A 25,582-nucleotide genomic window follows, 5' to 3' on the forward strand; every position below is an offset into this window, starting at 1 on the left:
TCAACATTTTCTGAAAGCGTACTGTGGCAGGGTGAAAGTCCAGCAGATGTAAATAGTGTGTGGGGGAATGTAAGGTTGGCAGGGATGGGGTTAAATCCATCCCTGCCAACAATCACAGGTGTGGCCATTCCTCAATTAGGTAATTGAGTGTGAATTGGGGAATGGCCACATGTATAAAAAAGGGAGAAAGCGGCTGTTTGGTGCAAGGAGTTTAGGTGAGTGTATGGACTGTGTTTTTGGTGATGTGTAGTGAAGACGGCTGCCCAGCCTACAGCCTGTATTGGTTTGTATTTTGTGTAAACCTTTGGTTTTGGCCCTCATGCCCTGTTTCTTTGTTTGTCTTTGTTCTATTTACATGCGCAACAGAGCTTAAACTGCAGCTTAAACAGAGTCTCTCATTCCTGACAGTAACAGCGTGGGCTGTGATGCTATCCTACCACACGTACAAAGAGTGCCCAGAAAGGAGCGAGTCATGGTCAGTGTACACTTATTTTTATTAAAAAAATACATTTTAATAGATTTAAATATTTAGATTCCACCCTGAAACACAGTACTACAGCCACCAGAGATCTCACTTTTGTCGGAGTTTATGATATTTTTCTTTGGTTGAGAAAAGGGATCCTGTTCGCACGTGTTTCATTCACACAGTGCATGGGGAAGTAAACAAGCAGTGGGTATTTTAACACAATACTGTATATCACAAGCAATAAAGTGAATGGCAAATGTACCACTTACATGCAAATACATGCACAATTATTTCAAATAATATTGCATCAGCTGCAGAGTCACTTACAACAACGTCTCACCCGAAAGACGGAGCACAAGGAGGTTAAGTGACTTGCTCAGGGTCACACAGTGAGTCAATGAGTGAGCTGGGATTTGAACTGGGGACCTCCTGGTTACAAGCCCTTTTCTTTAACCACAGGACCACACAGCCTCCTATGATGTGGTTTTTCATGCACACTGTAGTTTTAAAGTTTAATGTTTATTTTGTGAAAATATTTGAAATGACAAAACAGTGGACAAACTGCAGCAATGTTGAACTGTATTTCACCAGTCAATAAATATGTTAACTGCACTTGTTGATTCTTTAGCGCGACTGTGGGCTGTGCTCTACCTTTTGAATTTTAAGCAGGCCTAATTGTAAATGTAATCTGCCTACCCAATGTTAAAAATACTCCCTCTGTAATAATGCCTGTAACTTCACACCTGCCTGAGTCCACGCCCCCACACACTTTTGCCTTAATGTCAACTTTACGCCCCCTGGGCGGTGACTCAGCAGAATCTGGTAATATATCTAAGAATCTGTGAGATACTGTACAGATTACTTACTTATTTATTTATTTATTTATTTGGCAGACGCCTTTATCCAAGCAGCGAGTGGTTGGAAATTCTGGCCTGGATTGGTTAAAGCCTCATCATAGGAGCAAAAATAGCTTGAACTACTGCCCCCTGACATCCTTACACCACCGGCCTCCAATAGTCTCCATCTGTCATGTGACTGGTTCACATCACTGTCAGTCCCGTCCCTTTTCAAAGGACCATCTTTCATCTCCACTCCTCACAACAAAGTAAAATGGCTGAACACCGATTCTGTGACTTAACAGAAAATTAATTACAAAACACGGTGATTAAAACGCCACTGTCACTGTTTTCTGACTTTCTGAAATTCAAACAAATTCAGCTCAACGAAAACAAATATGACGGGCAGCATATACACTGGATTAAGCAGCAGTGAACAAACGAGACTGAGACGGAGAAAGACTTTGAAAACCTGCGGTATGAACTTCAAAAACATTCTCTGTTATTTATTCATGTTATTTATTGATTTACTTATGCTGTATCAGCTATATTTAAACAAAATATATAAAGTTGTCTTTACTATTCAACCTTGCTTCACTTATTTTCTTGACCGATTCCAATATTAAATATGTACTCCAGACTCAGCCAAAGTAGAAAATTAAATGCCCCTCGGGAAGACTATTGTTACTTCCAGGGTGCCTGCGGCTTCGGGCATTATAGACCCTTGTCAGTAACAATAGTTTATGTAACTATATAGATTAAACAGATGATTACTTAACTATGACTTATTACTAACGTATTGGTATTACACGATTTGGAGTAAAATCTTAAAATAACAATTTAATATGGTCAGTTTTAAAGAAACGTGATGGGAGTAAATTACCATTCACAAGCTATTTTGTGTTTTGATGTCTAAAATGTACATTTTATTTGTAATACCGAAAGTTCACAGTTAAACATTAATGCGTTATGCATTAATAGCATAAGTAATCACATGGACAAAATTCAACGAAACACTGACGCATTCTCATATCTCAAAGCAATGCAAAATTCAGTAGGGTGAAAAATATGGCAGGACACCGGCACCTAGTAAAATCCTAACAGGCCTTCAGCAAAAGGCCATGACTGTCAACAAAAAAGGCAGGACCACTGAGGGTGTCAATGAGGAAACAAGGAACGACAACAAAACTGACAAGACTGTGAATTTCAGTGTAAGCGCTGTGAAGCTTAGCCTAAATACACAAGTGCATGAAAACTGTCCATCAACTGTTTTAATGAATAGCCCATGCTTCAGGCGCTGTTAATACCCTGTGCTTCGTCTTTCACTTTGCAAAGCTTGATCAGCTCCATCTGTTCTAGCTGGACAGTGTTATGGAGAAGGAATATCAGTGCTTTAAATTGCTCGATAACCCTTCTGCCTTTGTAAATTATTCACTGCTGCATCTACATCCAACCTGCATAACTTCCAACTACATCGAGTAGCTCAAGGGCAATCTCTGATGCTTCAGATTCATTTCTCTGCTGCTGATTGAAAAACCCAGGGTCCAGAGTAGAAGCTGCCTTTGCATCCCAGTCGGAACTGATTAGACTACTTTAAAAAGGCTGCAGTTCTGTTGTGTGTAATGGGTGCAGTCATCTTGAATCAAAACCTGACCTATCGACCTCAGAGCAATCGACCACAGTCTTTATCCATCGACTCAACTATCCTGCTGCTTCGTTTTGTTTTTAATCCGACCCAATCGCTGAACAAATGCTGGATTAATTATAAACTCTCAGTATACCGAATGGTATTTTTCTGTGCTCTGGTCTACAAATTCGGTTTCTTGCCCTAAAAATAACGTGATTGTAAATATTTCTTAGAATGTGAGTGCACTGTTTATTGATCATTACAATAATCACATAACACACTATTCTGTAATAAACATGATTTGCAAAATGTGTTTGATATACTTTAAATAGTTTTAGTTATTCAAATTATTATTCTTATTATTATTCCCCTAATATCCATCACTGTAATCAATCACATATCCATTTTAATCTGGTTATCTTCAACATTTCATATTATAAAATGTATTCAGCAAGATTAAAATGAGATGCCACGTGACCAGAGAAAGCCAGCGTTTTTGTAATGTGCACCAGAACTTTCTCAGTTTAGACACTGTTACAACTAAGGGTGTGCCAAGGACCCATCCTTCATCATGTCTATGTTTTTGGAACCTGTACATTTGGATTTTGTTCAGATACAGAATTTGCAAAGGGACTTTGTAATTCATGCCCAAATTCATGCCAAATACTGAGTGCTAATTCAGATTCGGCACACCCCAGCTACAACCATTACTTATAGGAATATAAATTAGGTTGAGAGCTCTAATTATGGGGAGCATTTGATTTTTTGTTTCAGTAAAATGCTTTCTACAGAGAAAATGTTCAATATTTTCCTTTGAAACTAAAGGCCCTATTCTCAACCTGAAAACACCTGTTCATTTTACAAAACAAGAACCAAACAACCACCTAAGCCCTCACAATGGTGTGTTTCCTGATTTGTAACATGAAGATGGATTCTTCCCATTTTGCTGAGCAGGATTTCCTCCTTTAGTTGGATACTACACAAGCCATCAGAACAACCACTGCAGTCATTACAATTATCTGCACTGTCTGTGACAAAAGCCTGCAAGTTGCTTTCCTAACTGCAGCAAACAAACCTTAAAGTTTATTTAGTTATAAGCTCTTATTTCAAAAACACGTGATTTCAAAGACTCATTAATGAAGATAGTAACAAATGGACTAAGAGCAGAGAAACTGGATTTGATTAAGGACGTAGGAATAGGATCCAAGGCACAGGTAGTAGGTGTCAATTTGGCAACCAACTCAGCCACATAAGCAGAGTCCACATCAATAAAATAAGAGAAACTCTGCCCCGTGGAGGCTGAAAAGGGCATAACTGGGACGACTGCAGGAAGTGAAGTCAACAACTGAATATTAATATTATCTATTTTATTTTTAAAGAACTGCATGAATATATTGCACTGATCAATAGAGGGAGGAAGAACAGACTTAACTGGCTCAAGCATTTTATTAGTAGTGGAAAAAAGGACTCTGGGATTGCTGCGGCCACTCTCAATAAGGCTGGAATAAAAAAAGGCTCAGACAGCCTTAAGCGCATCCCTATAGGCCAGCTGATGTGGTTCACAAGCCTGTAAATGAACAATGAGCCACATCTTCCTCCACAGACGCTCGAGACGCCGTGCTGCTGCCTTCATGGTACACAGCTCACTAGTGTACCAGGGAGAAGAATGAGCAAAGGAAATGAAACGTGTTTTAATAGGAGCTAAACACTCAATAACATTGTAAAGAGCAGCAGAGTCCTCTAGCGAAACTGACTGAGCTACATTGAGTAAAGCTTTTGTAATTTCCTCCGATATCCTAGCTGGGTTCACCAAATTCAGTCTACGAAAAGTCATAATCCGTTTGCTATTTTATTAGGTGGAGGTACTACCACGTCCAATAAAACAGCCTTACGGTCAGAGATACCCAGTTCAATTGCTTGTAAATTGGAAATTCCCAAGCCATAAGAATTAACCAATTCTAATGTGTGGCCACGATTATGTGTTGGAAAATTAACATGCTGAGTAAGACCAAAGCAATCCAAGGTATCTAAGAAGTCATCAGCAGCAGTACAATCAGGGGAATCCACATGTATATTAAAATCACCAAGTAAAAGAATACCAGAGGCTGGACAGAGCAGCGTTAACAGCTCTGAGAACTCAGATATAAACACAGTATGTGGTTTAGACAAATACAAGCAAAGGCTGAGATCCTTTTATATTAAAAACTATACACTCAAAAGATGTAACATTCTGTACAGGAACCATGTTTAGACCAATGTCTAACTGCTAAGCCAGCACCCTGACCAGAAGTACGAGATTTTTCAGTATAACCATATCCAGGGGGGTATAACTTGATTCAACAGCAGAAAGTCATTCGGCAGATGCCAAGTTTCAGTTAAACATAAAAAATCCACTTTCGGGTCAGTAATAAACTCATTAAGAATCAAAGCCTTATTATTTAAAGAACGAGTATTAAAAAGAACAAACCTAGTAGAATTTCTTGTCAGAAAATGCTTGGGTTTTGAGACAGCGCACAGAGTTTTAGGAAGATAGCGCAGACAGCCAAGATCAATACCACGACCCAGAGGTAAGCACTGACGACAAAGTGACCAAATAATACTGATATTGCAGATATAATTATTACCGTAAACCAGCCTACGACCAGATCCTCTGTGCTGATAGGGGCGTCTGTGCCAAATTCCCAAGCTACGACAGATATCATGTAACTTACTTTTAGAAACAAAAGAAGTGAGGGGTCGTAGACTCAATAACCTTGACACAGAGTAAGAAATCATGATCAATAGTCAGGACCAATTAAAGTTCAGTTAATGAAAATCCCACTGGTAATCTAAAGCAGCACAGCCACCCCACAGCACACGCACCGTCTGCACCAGCCAGCCGCAGCAGCAAGCAACCCCGATCCAACAGCACGGACCACCAACACAGCCAATGACGGCCACAGCAACAGAAAGCAGCGAGAGAGCGAGGCAAAACAACACGCACAGCAGCAGGCCGCGGCAGCAAGCCCTGACAGCAGTCAGGCAGGCAAGGCAGCAGGCAGGCAGGGCAGGACACAGACCACAGGAGCAGCAAGACCCGACAGCAGGCAGGAGACAAACCACAGCAGCAACGCGCGGCGGCAGGCAGCACAGGATACAACCGAAGGAACAGCAAACCGACAGGCAAGCAGGGCACAACACAGACCCCAGCAACAAGCAGGAGCCCCAGATCTGAGAAAAGTAGCAATCGCCACAGAATTACCCAGAAGTGATAAATGAAAAATAAAACAATAAAATATCAAATGAAACTGTAACTATAACTATTAAAACTAACACAAACTCAACTAAACAAAAACAAAGTTAAAACAATAAAATGTAGAAAACGAGCAGCAATCACTCTCTCGTCTCAGCCTTAGGCTAGGCTTGTTATATAAAATTAAATTTATATAACTGTGAATATCACTACTGAGACGGAAATAAAGAGCGTGTCTGTCTGCACCAATAATATTTGCGGCAGGTAATATTTATTATAAATGATCAAGCGCTTGTCAAAATAGTCATGAAAAAGAAACACATATTTTTCCTATGACAGTTTTCTTCCAACATGCACTTAAAAAAAAAATAAGTGCCATTATTGAAGCAAGGTTCCGAATGCTGTTAAGATTATCCAGGGATGCTTAAAACCTGTTCCCGACCATTAAAACAACTTCGATTATATCTCACTAATTCCTCTGCAACAAAGGGATATGCAGATTATAAAAGGATGGAGTGAAAATTGGTGCTGCATGAACACATTATAGAATGTCCAAGGTTGCCAACATTAGGAATACATATACAGTATGTTTAATCTAGAGAAAATACTTATTTAGCTTTTTTAATCAATTCTAGTATTTATAAGGTGATACTTATTGTTGTATTATGTCATGCGGCAAAACATTTTACCCAGTATTTTCTTGCTATAGCAGAAGAGCACCCAAAACTGTAGTGTTATTAGAGAACATTACATGTTGCTTTGCAAACCTGACCAACAGTGAAACAAAGAAACATGAACTACACGGCAATAGGTTCAGTTTAACGGAGGTATATTTTCTGTTGTCGAGGGAAGAATAGCTGTGCTCAGCAGTAGCATTAGATACACAGTGAGGTAGATTCTTATATGATATAATCAGGGCCTCGTTTTTATGTAGGATGCACAGCATAACCACAACTAAACATTGTGTGCTATACAAGCCTTTTTTTCTGCTGGGTGTGTTTCTTTTGTCAAAAAGTGAGGGGGCATATGCCCCCCCCCCCCCCCCCCCCGACAAAAGTTGATAACATGCAAACTCAAGCTATGCCGCAAAATTGCTATGCATATTTCGTATGCATTCGATTTGAACATCATTAGCAATTCATATTTTTTTCAATGCGTAAAACACCCAGTACGCAGCTTATCTGGAGCGTTGAGTGTAGTAATGGTGTGAAGAATGAAGAATATCTGAATTACCGGATAGCAACATTCAGAAGTACTGCTGCATCTGCCACATCTGCACATTGCTTATGGTATGCAAGAATGTCCTGAAGAATGATGTTGATTATCACTTGACTTTAATGATCCGTGTCTGTTTAGATTCATGTCAGTGTCACTTTGCAATAGGATTTAGACCTGTTTTGACCAGATTCCATTTTGTCTGTGTAAATTATACAAATTGTTACAGCCCAGAAAGAGATATGGCATTGAAATGTCATCACACATTTTAGCATATTATTTCAAGACTTTTGCTCAACTTTCAGAGTGAGACTTTAGCATAGAGGACTTTAGAATTCCTACTTTAAGTACAAAACAATTCCACATTTTTTCAAGGTTCAGTCGCTCATTTTATTTTTCAGCTGTTTTCTCCCTCTAGACATTCGTAGCACATTAGAAAGGTCATACTCACACAGTGACGTTACGGTCAGGGCAGCTGTCTCCGAACGTGCCGCCTTGTTCCTTAAACGTGATCAGGTTCCAGACAGCAACCACGGTGTCATCAGGCATATTAAAATGGAACAGCTCCACACTGGCAAATGACCGGAATGCATTCAGTTTTCGAGGCGTCCGGGTAAAATAATCAGTCACGAAAAGACAATCTAGGGAATGGAACAAGGAGAAAATTAGTTAGATGAAAGATGACTTTTATTCCTTTTGTGCAGGGGATGGGGGAATTAGTTCTAATGCTATTTCAGTGACTTTCCTCCCAGAACCTTGCTACCCCTGATTTAATCACAGTTGATCTAGGTCAGCCCTCCTTGGCATTGATTCAAATACCTTCCTGGAATTAATGTTCTTTTATTCTTCAGTACAAGTGTAGGTACTGTAGGACACACAAACTGACATTTCCAATCTACTACAATGAACTACAAAATCAAAAGATGCTACCAAAATGTTTTAGGAATGATTCTACCTTTTGTGGGAAATCTACATAAACGTTCAAATGCTTTTTCACAGGACTTAATCCTTGTTAATAAAACTGCCAACAATATCATGTTTGCTAAGATATGATGCAATATACCCTAAAACAGCACACATTACTTAAAAACGATTTCATATTCTATTAGCTAAATGTATATAATGTAATTGCTGAATTAACCATTTCTTATTGCTGGCCCCCACTCCCTAGAGTCCAATACATGCCAAACATAATGGCAAATAATAGAAATATGGATTTACGCTGTACAGAATAATATGCTATCACTATTTTATTTCAAATGATGATTGCATTGCAGTCTCCATGTGTATGACAGGTACTGCCAACTCATTTCTCATCCAGACCAGGTTCGGTATTTCAAAGCTAGCCGTGCCTGATAGTTGTCCCAATTGCCCCTAACTATTTGTGGCAGGTAGTTTAAAGAATGACGCAGCAAAAGCAGATTTAGCTTTCACCCAAGGCCATTTATATTGTGCTGTTTCAGCTGTCTATAATTATTTACTGGCAGATAAAAGGAGTGTTTTAGTGTGCTGACGTTTTCTTAAAGTTACTCTCAGGAGTCAGTAGACTTCGGATATTAACACTACAGACAATGGAAGCCAGTATGTCTTTATTTCCTTATTTGGCATTGGCAAATTTAGTTCTTATACTTAAAAGATGAAAAAGCAGCAGCACTGGCAACTGTCAGCCATTGCCTACTTCAAAGAAGGAACCATGAAAACTTCCCTTTAAAATCTCAAAAGTGATGACTCAGTGACCATTCTGGATAAAATACTTCACCGTATGCATATTTCTATTCCCAGCTTCCCTTTAGAAATGGTCATGTACTGCTGCTGAAAAAAGGAAACTTGCAGTCTTGCATCTCATTGCATCCATGCTGTCCTACAGCCCGCACTGTCCCTCACAATACTGACAGGGTTACTGCATGTTTTTCTGTTTTATCGTCCCTCTGCATTTAATGCATTTTACTATAAACACATTTGTAAAGATATCTGGTTGTATTCTGTACATCAGTATGCAAATATGTATGAGCACTCTTATGGTGATATCCCCAGTAATAACAGGCATGGTGGGCAGGATGTTAATATTCAAATCAAAAGCGTTTGGAGGGCCTGTACTCAGAAGAATAATGTCATCATTGTTTGGTTAAAGGCAAGTCTGTGAGGCTGTTTTTTTTTTTCCTGACTGCAGGATTTTTAAAAACTGTTTTTTTATGAAATGAACCGAAACTGCATTTTATATAAAATATGAATTAAGTGTGCATTCAATAACATAATAATAATGTTCTGTTCAAACTTACAGTACTTGCTTTCATTTGCCATTGCACTGTCAGTTCTTTGTACTTGACATCCGCATATTTTCTGTCAGTGCACAAAATAGGCAGTGTACTGTGCTGTGCTGCTGTATTATCTGAATGACTTACAGAGTGGCATGTTATGTTTATGGAAACACAACAGTTGGTAACTAAGTGGAAGAACCTCAAGGCAGTGTGTACTGTACTTGTTACCATCATCCTAAAAGAACTAACGGGATATTTCCATCAAACTAAATTATTACTCTAAAGAGTAATTAGCGGGGTTCCGAAAATATAGCATTACACGTCCCCAGGTGTTGCTACAACTGTTTAAATAACTTACCTGTAATTTTTCTTTTCATTGTTAACACCCTGTGACGGGGTGCCCACCCCTTGTGTATATTTATATATCTATGTATGATTATTATTTTCATTTGTATTATCATTGTTATATTGAGAATGACAGAGCAATATATGATCTATAAGTGACACCAATGGCAAAGGCACAGCACAGTAGGAATGCATCTGCTGTGTTCTCTGTCATTCAAAGTCAAATGCATTTGTTAATCTTATCACAAATAGAGAATAGGCATACTTTTCTACAGACAACAAATACTTCTTCTATTGTACAGTATTCGTTTTGGTTAAAGTATGCTTACAACTTATATTGATTACTGTGAAGCAATTTAGAAACATAAGCTTTTTTACTGTATATCTGAGGGTTGATCAAAGAAAAAAAAAATCTAAATATTGTACTACATTTGCTGCAATGTACATTTTTGAAAATGGGCCTGAATGGCTTACACCAGCTGTATATAAACAACACAAATATAATATGCACTGCAATACAGCTTGGTAGTATACTACTGTATTGTCGTAGGTAGTGTGTATTGCATGCAAACTAGTTTGCAAGGATCCAGGCTATGAATTCCCTCAACATTTATTTTTTATTATTACCATTAATCATCCTGTCACAGGTTTTCAAAAAGCAAACTTTAAATAGTTTAATGGAAGGCTTGAGATAGCGGTACCACCTCAAAGTCAAGTCTACACATTAAAATGAATAACATTTTTGTTTCAAGGTCACATTTTTCAATCTCCTGCATCTTTTCTGGGTCAATAATTAATGCCCTGTCTTATCGAACTAGTTACACTGTGTCATTTATTTGCAGGCTCGATAGCAAAGGCATACACAACCTTTTTCTTATCTACAGCATGTGTGTTATTATTATTTAAAACATTACATCTTTTAAACACTTTTTCTAGAGAAATGTTCAACCAATTTATTACTGTGAACTAAAACGACAGAGGCTACAGCATTTGCTATCGTAAACATAGCAAGAAAACGGAAAGAAATGAAACTAGAAGCAAGTTAGTTTATGTTATATATTCGTTGTCTTACTGAATAAACGTAGGCTAATTTGAAAGGAGCTATTGTGACAAGCATTGTGGAATTATTGCTGGATCACTTGACTAAAGGAAAGGTGATATGACTACATGCGTGTTGGATGCAAGAACTGCTTTCAAAAGCATTTCAAATGTCCTCCTTGGGACTGAAATATATATATTTATGTTAAAAAGAAGTACACTATATTTTTGATATTTCAATTTGAATTTTCATGCAAGAGCATGCAAAAGCATTGCACATGTTTTAGACTGGACAGTACGAACATGCTAGATTACATTATTCAGAGTCCTTTCCAATATGCGTCTTGAAAGAAGGAAAGAAGGGTCCTTAATACACCTTGTGAACCAAGTGCTATTTTAGGGATAGCAAGCAGACCAGTATCTGAAGGCCTCCAGGCGTGATCTGGTGTTGACACCAAACGACTGAATCAGTACATGCCGTGGACACGTGACAAGGGTAAGAAAAACAGTGAAGACAAGTAAATATGTTGAGGGTAACAATACATTATAAAAAACAGTCCAGACTTTGAAAGAAAACATTAAAAATGAGTTTATAAAAAGGAGTATAATTTTAGTATGAAGCTGGGCTTCTGAAGGAAAGCAGAGTGAGGGGGGGTTCTCATTCAGGCTGAAGAGCTAGATGCAAAACATCAATATTACTGTCCAAGATGCAATCATTAAGAAGGCAGAGTACTGGCTAATGATGTGGTGCTAAATAAGGCAAACCAGGCATGCTGTATTATAGGACGGGAAGATAAACCAAATGGAGGTGGGCCCTTGGGAATTGAATCTGATCACATTCAGCATGGAATACAAACATTAGCTGCTGCATGTAAATATAAACCACAATCTGTATTTGAGCAGCAACATGTTGCAACAAGTAATGGAAGTCGCAGTTGTCATTAAGGGGCTCATGTACAGTAGTGGCAACCCAAATTAAGAGAAGAAACCTTAACGCTGGTGGCTTCTCTACCTATGCTAAAGAACTGCTGCAAAGATCTAAAAAAAAAAAAAAATCAAAACTGGTATTGATTTCCCCAAATGCTAATAAGGGGGCTGCTGCAGTGATTTCATATATTACACTTCAGCACTGTAATCATAGGATTGCCAAAGGAGTTACTTCTCTATTCTTAACCAGGACAGGTGGTAACTGTCTCTTGTATGCAAATGCATACTGTACTTTGCTTGTGGGAACCTAATCTACATAGTGAAGTGGGACGGTCTAAAGGGACTCGGGGACTGTAGTGTGCTCTATCATTTTTAGAGAGATTAATTTTCATGCAAATACCCCTGTAAGGCTTTAAACACACTTGCATCATATTATACATTTTGTCATTCTTTGTACGAATTTAACAAAGAATGAATTAGAATTATCTTATTTTTTGTGTGCTAATTGCCCCTTCTTAATTCCAGGAACTGCTGGAATTGGAACACACATTCAGTGGTCTCTTAATAGAAACCCAGTTGGTATATAAAACCCTAGCACAGATTTACAGCAATTCGAATAATGTAAGAGTATAGACAACAGCAAAGGGGCTTTAAAACTGATGTTTCTTTAAACCAGCTCTTCAACCACCAAGTTAGAAAGGAATTCATTTTTTCTACACTTATTCAATACTCTGTAACTTCATCACTGTATCAGGGGCTTTACAAAATATAATATATGACTTGTATGGTCAAATTAACAAGCAGGTTTATTTTAGACTGCAGTTTAATTATCTATGGTTATTATTCTGTTCTGTGTTAGTTGCAGTTCCACTTATGGAAAATGAATACTGTATAAAGGAGTGTTTTTTTTGTTAATTGTTTTTGCTTCTGAAAGTCATACTAGATTGCACAAAGCATGCTGGGATGTTTAAAGCAGTTATCTGCAGGGATGCATGTATAGTAACAGGTATGGATAGTAACATTTCCTTGAACCAATAACAGTAGCCAACCACAATGATTCCCATTTCAATGAGTTTGAATGTGCTTGAATATTCTACAGCACAATCATCTATATTCATTTGTGTGCAGAGTAGTGTGTATCAATATACAACAGCTAACATATGAAGGTTTTAACAGTTATCCATATCTTAGTACAGTATGAATGACCTTCACACCTATAAAAGCCGTAAGAGAGATATATAAAAATACAGTAACTTTCAGCATCCAATTAGAAAATCAATTAGAAAAAAATAATCAATTGAATTAATTACCTATTGGTTATTGATACACGGTTTGCCTTGACAGTGAAAGTTAAATCAAAATACAGTAACCGCACAGTTTGCATTAAATACAGTTCAATACACCACTGGCCTCTAAATTGAGCTGTATCCGTAAACTGCTGACAGACAGCTCTTGACATGTCCTTCCTACAGACTGTGGCTAGTTTAACTGGGTGTTCACGTGATTGCTGGCAGACACTGTGGTCTCACCATGCCCATTCTTACTGTACACCTGGGACTTTTCAACTGACATGCCTTTTTTGGTGGTTTACATAATGGAGTAGGGGGCTGCATGTATTATTTAAACAAGATGGACACATGTTAACAGCTCTGCAGAATCTGAGTTGTATCCCTAATGTAGAATTGCCAGGACTATTAGTAAAAGTAACAGAATTACATGGTTTACAAAGAGCAATATCTCAAACCACCTCACAATAACTGGGCAACCAAGACTGGTAATAACCTGTGGGGTGGAAGCTTTACAGTGGATACCAATGGGGATGTGTCCGACACATTTGGCTCTTTACAAATCCATGAAACATTATTATCTGTCAGATATGTTAGACCCTATATTATTTGCATAGTGTTTTCTGTTGCTTCTGTTCTTATTTGCTTTGATAACCATGTGTTTAAGTTTTAGAGAGGGTGCCAGCAAATGACAGTCTTTGCTTTGGTTGAAAGCATTACAATTGCTATTAATTCTTATTTCATGTGACAATCGTTTCTCCAGCCAGCGTGTTTTATGCAGCCACTGTGTTCAATTATTTTTCAATTATTTATTTCTTAGCAGACGCCCTTATCCAGGGTGACTTACAATTGTTACAAGATATCAAATTATTTTTACATACAATTACCCATTATACAGTTGAGTTTTTACTAGAGCAATCTAGGTAAAGTACCTTGCTCAAGGATACAACAGCAGTGTCCTCCACCGGGGATTGAACCCACGACCCTCCGGTCAAGGGTCCAGAGCCCTAACCACTACTCCACACTGCTGCCTGTAAATCAATGGAAAGACTATGCAAAAAGACAACAATCTTGGTCCAACTAAATGCACGGCAATTTGGGAACCAGTCATAACAATTTTTGGGGAGATTCCAATTGTTGATTTAAACAAATCCTTGCGGTTTGAGTGTTTATTTGGACCTATTTTTAAATGTTCAACACAAATGTGCCTGTCTAAATGACTTGCTTGGCTGGAAAGAGGATTTCCTCTTACAGCCGTCAAACACTCTGTACTCTGTAGTTAATTGTCTTACAGTATCGTAAGGCTTTTTCCCCTTTGAGTTTCGCCCGTGATTTGAATACTCAATGAGGATATGGCTTCAGCAGTCTCCTAACAACTGTTTTAGCAACTGTTCCTTACTGGTTACGTTTAAAAGTCCAGCCGGATGCCAGCACTACTTTGTTCAGCCTCTCAAGTTTAAATATGCAAGCCTTCAACTCTACAGGATTCTCTACAGGATAAATAGTACCATTGACTTGAGTGAGGATATGTAGAAATACAATAGTTAATTGGTTTTCCCATGACCTCCCCTTGTAAGGTAATCCCTAATTTATACAAAGACACTTGTCATCAGTAATAGATAGGGGTGTCTATGACACGTTTCTGTGTAGAATCAGGGCTGTGTAGAATATACTAACGTTAAGATATATTCATGATATGAAATTGTTACTGAATACTTGTTTCAGTTCATTTTAGACATTATCATTTCATATAATTCACAACTTCAAAGCACTCAGAATTCCAGTCTACTTCAAATATATCACATATTTTTTTTTCTAAAAGGACACTGCCCCAATAGGCCTACTGAAAAATACTGTAATGCCCAACTGTAAGTGGGTTCTGACAGATTGGAGGGGAGAATAACCAGGCAGAAATAAATAAATAATAATAATAATAATAACAACAACAAGAACAAAAAATCCCTCTTTGACACATGACTAAATTACTAAGAACATAAATTACAAAGTCATTTTTCTAGCTTTAGCAGCAGCAACGTCCTTTATCAAATCTGAGTATTCTAAATTCTTGTCAACTTCACTCTCATCTGACAGCATGGCCAAATTTGACAATCTTTGCGCGCGCAAATATGTCTTGATCAATTTCAGTGTGTTAAAGCTGTGCTCGCCAGAAGCAGCCGTCACTGTAATGATCTGTCGGCTCATTTGTTTCCATGCATGTACTGCAGCATTTTCATAGGACTCATATTTGCGAGGTGCCAACATGATGACTTGCTGCTACAGCGTCAGGGGTGCAAATCATTCAGAGAATTGGTGTTAAACTGTTTTAAAAGTTTAGCACCAGAGAGCTTTTCAGTGTTTGCTGCTAGAGTTTTCAGTGTTTGCTGCTACAGTAAATATTTTTCACAAAATGTACCCCCATATCTAATCACACCCATATTTGTAATATTTTGTAAAAAGGAAATTCTGCCACATCTCTCTCATCCACGACAAGACTCATATAGCAGCCTGTGATTTTTATTTATTTATTTTTCTTACAAGAAATCATTTTAGATGTGGGTAGATGTAGTTTAATTGTCATTATTATTATTATTATTATTATTATTATTATTATTATTATTATTATTATTATTATTATTATTTAATATTATTCCATTCAGAAATAAGAGTATTTTACTGGGTAAAAACAAAAACAAACAATCGTACTGTATATCTATATACACTGTCTCTTAACACCAAAATTGCTATATTAAGAAACCTAAGACTGCAGATCTGAGTAGCCCAAACGTTTGACACATTACCGAAAAAAAGCTCGTGAATTCAGCTGCAATGAATTGTATTAATGGATTCGATTTACATTAGCTGCAACAACTGATTTGGTTTTAACATAAATCCGGGATTATATGCATCTAACCAAAGCGTTCGCATTTTTAAATCAACAAAATGTGTTTAGAAACTAGCAAAGCTTAACTTTCGTGGTAATGAAGAGGCTTGCGAAAACAAAGCAAAATATTGTTACCTGTTAAGTCTACTATTGCCCACGTACCTTGACTTTGACTTGCTAAACAAATAACTAATTGTTAACAGTGTAAAAGTATGCTGCGACATGCTTGCTACCACTTTCCCACAAGACGCGAACCTTCTCTCCTGCGTATGTGGATGAGTGTGGGTGGGTCGTGTGACTAGTCCAAATCCAATGAGAAACTACCATCATCATCTATGGTTGCTAAGGAGTAATTAAAACAACAACAACAAAAAATGTAAACATGTCTACTGGCGCCAGAATTTAATGTAGGTGGCACTATATGACGTACCCCAGATTTGCACCACTCAGCGTTTTGCGCGCACGTAACAAACACATTAAATCTCACGGCAGTCCGGTTGCCCCTACGGTGGAATTGTGCTTGGTCTAGTGCTATGCAAAGAGATGCACAAATCCAATATGCTGATATTGTTCTATACAGTACCAGTGTAATGGTGCTTTACAATTGCCTACATAAACACAACACCATTAAGCACACTGTTTATAGGCACACCCCAATGTAGTGCATTGCAGGGATCTTTATCATCGTGAGACCCATGGATAAACAAGGAGACCTTCTATTTACAATAATAAATGTGTTATGATGGTGTATTTGTTTTTCACAGTCTTATGAGTGTGGCTCTTATATTGACTACTCTTGTTTGTTGTGTCCACTAGGCCCCTTTTAATTTCCTGCTATTGACTCATATAATATATTTACCCTTCCATTGATTTGTATATACCAACCAGGGCTGCCGTTTATCTTGGAGAGAAATGTTTAGACAGCACCCTAAATGGATTTCAACTAAATAAACTGAAATATGCAGCTTTTTATCACATAATGGCTGAAAACAGTGAAGTAAATTGCTTTAAAAAAAGTACATGGATTTTTCTTTTTTTAATACACATGGAAAATGAAGTTTCTAGAGCAGCGTCAACTCAGTCTATAAAGAAAAAAGTAATAATTTTAATTTCTATTACCAGATTTAAAGCATAAAAATAACAAATGTAGCTGTGCTGTGATGTAACATGATAGAATGGTTTTAAAAGCAATCTGCTGTAAGCACCCCAGAGAAACAACAACATGCTATCTATCTTAAAGAGTAAAAACGCACAATACACTTCATGTTGAGAAATATTGCCTTTACTGGCTATTCATTGCACGCTACTCTCCAGCAATATGTAATATAAAAGAGCATTGTTATAATGACAATTGTACAGAGGCGTATGAACTGGAAATACATAAAATAACTGGCCTTGTTTTACTTGCATTGATGCACCTTTTTAAGGAAACAAACACAGCATATACAGAGATGTTTTCCGACTGTATTTAATGCAGACTATTCTTTTACGTGAACAATCACAACATATACAAACATATTCCTATCATCATGTAGATGTGACTCCAGTTAGTTGTTGATTTATGATTGCACACGCTGGATCACCACAACCTAAATACCAAACTCTGGTCCTCATTAATTGTGGCCAATTAGTTCACAAAACACAATCAGTCCATGTGACTAAAAACACACAAACCCCCTCCCCTGAATAACCTAGTTGTATAAAATGTATTGTTCGAACTGCAGACTACTACAGTTACGTGGGTGATGGGAGGAAGCAGTTTGCGGGTACTGTGAATCATATCCAGCCTCACAGAGATATTCTACCAAGTAAGCAATACCATCATATAAATCAGAAGTGAAGTGCATGCTTGTACCAGAGCAGCCAGAATGGAATGTGATGTCATCCATCAAAAAAGTCACAACAAGCCTCAGTAAAGGGGTTGGCAATGCATGGACAGCTCAGTAGCCACAGATACCTATTAAATCCTGTTAGTCTGTCAATGCCATCATCAGACTGGTCCTCAGAGAAAATGGATACATGCAATTATTTAATATTTTCGAGAACTGGACCCCATGATTTATACATTTAACAATGTTATTGGCCACCCCTGAGTGGGCTTGACTGTAGGAGGCAAACACAAACACATAGCCAATTCTTCTTTTAAACACAGCACAGTGCCTCAAAGAAATGCTTTCGACAGCACTCTTGAAAAACAATTATCATTTATATTAAGAAAAAGGACTCCACAGTACAAAACACATCATGACCTTCTTCTAGCAAGGGAGTTACAATTTCAAGCTGGCAAATATATATAAGGGAAATGCACCCGTTGTCAGTTTTATACAGAAGCTAGTTCCCTTTCAATTCGAAGATGACCACCAACAACATTAGGTGTGGGATATGCCTGCCTATTGGTAGGTATTTTCTGAGCTCTCTATACTAGAGCTGCCGATAGGCCCCTTCCTGGGATGACGCCCCCGGTCCCGCCTACTGAGCGCTTAAAACCGTCATACTAAGGAAGCCATTTCTCTTTTTTGCCTCTCAAGACGGTAAGACCCTCTGTGTTTGGTATCTGAGCGTATTGTGAAAAAAGAGCTTCGAGTCTACTGCAGTTCCCTTGCCTTTCAGGCTGAAAGTTGGCTTGCCGCTTTCATGGAATCAGTGACTCCTGATTTAGCCTTTTTCTTTCTTTCTTCCTCAGCAACCTGCAGTGAGTTGCAGGCGCTGTCGGTACACAGCTCCTGTATGTGTATTTGGGACGATGGCAGCAGGGTGTCACTGTGTACAAACCCTGCTTTCCTCCCTGATCACAGCCTTCCACATGAATCAATCTGTGGAATTTGAGTCTTTCCATCCACCTCCGTTTGCTTTGGTGCAGGCATTGAGGTGTTACGTGGATAGGACAAGAGCTCTGCGTCATACTGACCAGCTCTTTGTCTGTCACGGTATACAGACCCTAGGACAGCCCCTCTCGAGGCAGTGACTGTCGCATTGCGGACACAGTCTCTGCGGCGTATGACAGTGCTGGCTTACCCCCACCTGGGAGAGTACTACATCTTGGGGCCTCACTGTCCGATATCTGTATGCCGGCTAGCTGGGCTACGCAGCATACATTCTCCTGGTTCTACTGCTTGAATGTGGTAGATCCTTCCTTGCCTTCAATAGGCACGAGGGTCCTTGAGGTTGCATGCTTGCACCACTAACCTTTGGTTATATGGTTCTGATGCGTCCCTCGTATGCTGCCGTTCCTTCTCCCTCACGACGGCTCTGGTATACATTATCCCATACCTAATGTTGTTGGTGGTCGTCTTCGAATTGAAAGGGAACGTTTGGTTACTTACCATAACCCTGGTTCTGCTGCTTTCTAGAATCCTGATTTTTAATGAAATGTCCTTGTTGCGTACATAAAGCATTTCACAAACTGTTCAACAGTATTTATTTTTGGAATTCCTTGACATTTAACCAACCCATTAATATAGAACACTTGAAATATCCAAAGTGATGAAAAATGTAATTCTTTTCTAATTGGGAGTGAAACTGACAATCTTTACTAAGCTGCTGGGAACAGCTGCCATACAGAGATAGGGCCAATAATCCGATATATACTGTATATACATTTGCATCCTCTGAGGTGAAGCTAACATAGTACTTTATATTAAATCTGCCTGTTTGGTGCATTTAATCAGAATACCCTTTCACAACTGAATCAGGAGGTAATCACTGAAGCATAGGATAATCTCTTTGATCAAAATTCATGGCATGTTATGTATGCAGGTCTGCATTGCCTTAGAAGCAACAGAATTTAATTGACTACCTGCAATTATATACTGATTAGATATAAAGCATCTTCCTGATCCTTAGCAGTGCATTTGGTGTGAATTAACCCTTGTAAAAGTTTAACATAGTAAAAGCATAGCAATGGGTGATAAAGCATAGTGAAACCATGGTAAACCCCAGAGAGTCTCTTAAATAAATACAGCAGGCGATAGTATAGCCATGGGGAAAGCATGGGAAAACTGCAAAATTACAGGCAGATTTACTGTGGCTCACTTTTATAAGGCAAAGCACACCCTGCGATGTGGCACTGGCCACTGAAATGAATAGGATGACAATTTTTGCCATGTTATCATTTTTTATAAGCTATAAAACAGGGCTATAAAACCTTGCTGTAAAACTATTTAACGGTTAATGTTATATTGCCAAAATGTTATATGACATATTTTCATATTGGAAGCCAATTGTTTATTAGTCACATTTTTTATATAGAAAGAATGAAGACAGTGACTTTTCAAAGCAGAATTCAGATAAGCGAGACAGGAATCTAAGAACTACAGCAGCATGGGTCTCTGGGGACCTTCCCAGCAAGTTTACCCAAGCTATTGAGCTCAAGGCTGGCAATCATGTGAATCTTGCACACTGCCTCCACTGTTTTTGAAAGTCTTCGCAGTCCTGTACCAGCAGAAGTGCAATTTGAGAGGATTGTTAAATGTGCTCCAAAACGTTTCAGTCTACTGCTCCAGTAACCATGTATTTTAACAATAGTCTGAGCCAGGATGTACGCCCTCTGCAGGGTGAGCAGGTAAATTAATCAGGTTAATTAGTCCAGCGTTGGAGGGACCCATATTAAATGGTAACCCTTTCGTTCTGGTTTCTCATTGGGGTTGTGTTGGGTGAATCATTATGAATGCAACATGGCTGAAGTTAGGATCGCCTGGTAAGGTGGTTGATTAAGTGCAATAATATCTTAAACAGTAGCTCTACATTGTTGCTGCATACGTGTGTGCAGAAAGTTGCTGAGATTTTGTAAGAGTGATGGATTTCATTTCAGAAAAGGGTAGCGTGATTGTTGTGACGCATTACATGCAGCAGATGGCGATACAGAAATTAACAATGTGAACGTTTCAGGGAAAAATATATCCATATTCCATCAGCTGAAAATCAACACATGTTTTACCATAAGTCTTCTCAGATATGGTGAGACCTTTAGACGCTCCTAAAACCTAATTGATCAAAACCCATTTCTATCAGGGGGGCTCTTTTTTTGCTGCAGTAGTTGTTTATTTTTTTTTTAAATAGAATGCAAAGGGTTAACTTTGAACAGAGACTAGAGGAGCAATTGACTGTGTCAAGATGAGAGCAGTTGGGAGTCTTTCTGGGCTACACAGTACCACAATGCACCTTTCTGACAGCAAAACCACATTAAGAAATATCATGGGCTGATGCACATGGCAAGTGCTTAGAGAAACAGAAAATCGTGTCAGAACAGGGTCCTCCAGGAGGAGTTTTTATACACTCCAGTAAACACCTTGGGTCATAGTAACAATAAGGCTCAGTAAAGCCGTTCAGGCAGATAGTGAAGCTCAAAGAAAAGGTTCCCTTGTCATCAGACTGGACCATTTCATTTGGGCGCGATCTCATCTTGAAGGTTATGTCATTGTGATCGATGTGGCTTCAATGCCTGAATGGGTACAGCATTCAAGGTTTATTTTATGGTAAGACTTTGATTCAAGTACGAAAATGAATCGTAGCCAGACTGAACTGCCACCTGATTCATTTATTTATCTTATTCAAAGGGAAGTGCACTAAAGTAATCAGCAGTGAAAACACTCCAAAAAAATATTCCAAACAAACACGCTTGGTAAAACAGTCCCTTAAACCCACAACTTACTGAATACCAGCTGTTACTTGGAACGAGAGAAAATTACATGCATTAATTGCTCTTTATTTTCTGTTAATCATTACCCAGGTAATATAAAATGTGACTGACGTGGGTGAAAGAGGTTGCACTGCTGTATAAATCACTTAATCATTTACTAGATGAACTGGGTTTGTTGTTACACATTATTCTGTACCATCAGCCAATCAGCTTCCAGCTCTAGCAGGTCTAGACACTAGATGCAAGTCAGTGTAGGGTGACCAGACATACCCCTCCCCCTTTCCCATCAACTGCTCAACATTTTTCCCCAAACCTTAAAAAAAATCCCAGTCCCGGTTTACAGAGGTAGCAGACAGCATTCCTTACGTTAAGTATATAAACAATTGCCAATCATATAACAAATATGACTCCAGAATAATATGTTTCACATAGGTTGTTTACGACTAAGTCGCCCTGGATAAGGGCGTCTGCTAAGAAATAAATAATAATAATAATAAAAATAGGTTACTATACTAAATTAAAAGTATGTAAAATTAGCAGTTGTTAGAGGTTTTGTTATTTTATTAGTTTAATGTGAAAACAGCAATATAATGAAATAATTAATCAGTTCAATTAAACATCTTAGAACATGATTGAAACAAAGAAATGGACTAAGGAATGCCCTGACCAGCCCAGGGTCAGACCTTTAACTAGTACTGAAGGAGGTGGTTCATAGCTAGCATCCAGCCACTGCTTCTCTATTTAATTCAGCAGCTTGTGGTGCAATCTATTACACAGAACAGAGTCTACTTAGTGGATTCTAAAAACCTTTCACAATGAGGTATTTTATAACCACGAAGGTGAAAATGCACAAAATTAAATTCCTGACCACTCAAAGTAAAATATAAAAAATGTAAAAAGGCAGATTCAATAAAAGTATGATTCAATAAATCCTGCTTAATAACTCCTGTCTTAGACGAAGATCAAGGCTGTCTGTGTTAGAGGCTGGTTAATAAGCATTGACTTTCAACAGATATGAGAAAATCAATACACAGTGCAGTATGTAAAACCCATTTACTTTTGAAAACCCCTCTTCAGTTTTTGCATAAACTGCAAATGCTGCTGACTGATTTGAGCATTAGCTACCTGTGTATCAGGGATAAAGCTCAAGGCATATGTTTACAGTTATGTATTACATTGCACATAATTCATGGGACTGCACATAATTCATTTTTAATGTACAGTAGTTTTATTTTTATTCGAACATATAACTGCAGGCAGGAATTGTTTGGAATATAGTCCAACATTGAATTGAATCAACAAATGCGCAAAAGTTTGATCCTGTCCACTTAGACATTTTAAATTGTTTTAATTAGCACATCCATAATGTGGTTAATGATAAAAGAAAGAAGTCATTTTCATTATTATTATTATTATTATTATTATTATTATTATTATTATTATTATTATGAATTGTGTTGCTGTCTTTGTTCCCAGAAACTGTCCTTAATGTAATTACACTGTTAATCTGATAAAAAGCCATCTGATTTCAGGAAATATCAATTGTACAATTTCAGTGTTTGCTGTACATGACTGTATGTATAAAGCTTTTACAGACCTATTTAAACCAATGGCCATTAATCATGAAGCAAGAGACACCAAGCTCCAGAAATGCAAGCCATTTTATACAATGAAGCTGCTGTACTGGGAGTTACTGGCTTTGTAGACCAGCACTTTTGCAAATGGTCTAGCAAATTGGTTTAAATTTGAGCAAGACATGTCATGATAGTATGATCTACCAATACTGCAGCGAAGCAGTAGTGGGGGAAATTATTCTATGAAATTCCTCCAAAGTGGTACAAATCCAATACTGATCTCATTTGCAGAAGTGTGGTGCTGTTCCATGGTCAACAGTCAGGCTGTTCCATGTGGTCTTCTGTATTTAAAGTTCATTGGGCTAACACAATTATTCTAGTAAATCTTACCTTATATGTATTACAATTACTTTATAGGTCTCATATTATTATTATTATTATTTATTTATTTCTTAGCAGACGCCCTTATCCAGGGCGACTTACAATTGTTACAAGATATCACATTATACATTATTTTACATACAATTACCCATTTATACAGTTGGGTTTTTTACTGGAGCAATCTAGGTAAAGTACCTTGCTCAAGAGTACAACAGCAGCGTCTCCCACTGGGGATTGAACCCACAACCCTCCGGTCAAGAGTCCAGAGCCCTAACCACTACTCCACACTGCTGCCCATATGCTCATATGGTCTTACTGTATATGAAAAACACACATTATGATAAACATCCATATGTTTTTTTTATTACTATTTTATTATTATTTTTTAAATATTTTTATTCTGTAGTTCTTGGTGAAGAGAAGATAGATATCTTGTTAAATGCTTAATATCTTGATGCTCTGCCTAATATAATTATCATGTGTTCCAAGCACTCATATCTTTAATTGGAATTTTTTTTCAATTCCTTTTTGTTTGGCCTTGATTACCCTCCATTTATTACGTGCCTTTGCACAGAGTTCCTAATCATGGAAGTAAGCTTCAGAAAATCCAATCAGTTCTCTTTGAAATTTTTATTTTATTCTATTTTTGTAATTTGTAGCGAATACAAACATCTGATTTTTGTCTCCGAATACATGTCAAAAAATATTGGTTTGAATATTCGGATATTTGTCCCAGCACTAGTTCAAAGAGAACTGATTGGATTTTCTGAAGCTTACTTCCATGATTAGGAACTCTGTGCAAAGGCACATAATAAATGGAGGGTAATCAAGGCCAAACAAAAAGGAATTGAAAAAAAATTCTAATTAAAAATATGAGTGCTTGGAACACATGATAATTATATTAGGCAGAGCATCAAGATATTAAGCATTCATCACTTTTTATAGACATAATTAGAATACCACTGGGGATACTGTCTAAGTTGGGAGCTAGATTCAAAACAATTTTGAATTAGCCCAGCCATGCAATGTCTCAAGGCTCCCTAGCAGGAGAAGGTTCCCCTCCTCTGTGGGCTTGGAAATGTATGCAAATCAAAGCTTGTCTGCAGCCCCCCCAGACATTTACCACTGTCGAACATAAAGACATCTGGGGACTAGACCTCCTTTAAGACAGCCCAGTTCAGTCCATGACTGCAAAAAATTAAAACCCTTTTGTCTTTCTCAATTACATTTCAGCTAAAGCTTCACGATAAGCAGTAACATGATTTCAGAGTAAATGCAATGTTGCCGTATTTAATTAAAAAACATCAGAAAACAAGAAAGAAACATGCTATGAACAAGCAAGCAAAAGCCTGGTAAAGTCACAAGTGTGGAGAAGAAAAGAATCATGTACCAGTCACTTACTAAATCAGATATTGTCTGATATCACAGTTAGACACTAGGTACGATTTAGCAATACCTTTTGGTACTGTACTGTTACAGAACAAGCCTAGGGGAACAAAGTAATGCATAAAATGCCAATAGGAGGTGCTGTTGACACCTATATGTGCACATCACATGGTTAATTAACTATAAGCCATGTGACATGGGTTTCAACAGTGCATCCAGGGCATGTCATTGTGCTTTCCCCAGTACCAAAATTAGGCTCTCTGTGTTGGCTACATAGGTCACAAGGTCACAGGTCTATACCCCTTTATATTGCAATAATATATTCCTGGATCTCTTAACTGGTTACTATGAACAAGAGCCAAATAAATAATAACCTCTGACATATAATCAAATACAACTCCAGTATATTTCTTTTCATAAAAATAAATGTCAAGCTGGATGCCTCCATGTTTGGATTGCTAATCGCCAACGCTGTTGTGGACAGATCAGTAC

General features: G+C 38.0%; 1 protein-coding gene across 3 annotated transcripts in view; it reads right to left on the reverse strand.

Moving 5' to 3' along the window:
• LOC117403884 (transmembrane protein 8B-like) overlaps positions 1-25,582 on the reverse strand; it is a 91,457-nt gene that overhangs the window by 48,887 nt on the left and 16,988 nt on the right. The window contains exons 1-2 of one of the 3 annotated variants that reach the window (XM_058990029.1): positions 16,274-16,390; positions 7,828-8,017 (exon numbers count right to left, since the gene is read on the reverse strand). In XM_058990029.1, coding sequence (XP_058846012.1) covers positions 7,828-7,925 — 98 coding nt within the window. In that variant the 5' untranslated portion in view covers positions 7,926-8,017; positions 16,274-16,390. Of the gene's footprint in view, positions 1-7,827; positions 8,018-16,246; positions 16,391-25,582 lie in introns of those variants that run through there. The other 2 variants (XM_058990033.1, XM_058990027.1) reach the window with 2 other exon arrangements.

This window comes from Acipenser ruthenus, chromosome 2 (assembly GCF_902713425.1).
Source record: "Acipenser ruthenus chromosome 2, fAciRut3.2 maternal haplotype, whole genome shotgun sequence".
NCBI lineage: Eukaryota > Metazoa > Chordata > Actinopteri > Acipenseriformes > Acipenseridae > Acipenser > Acipenser ruthenus.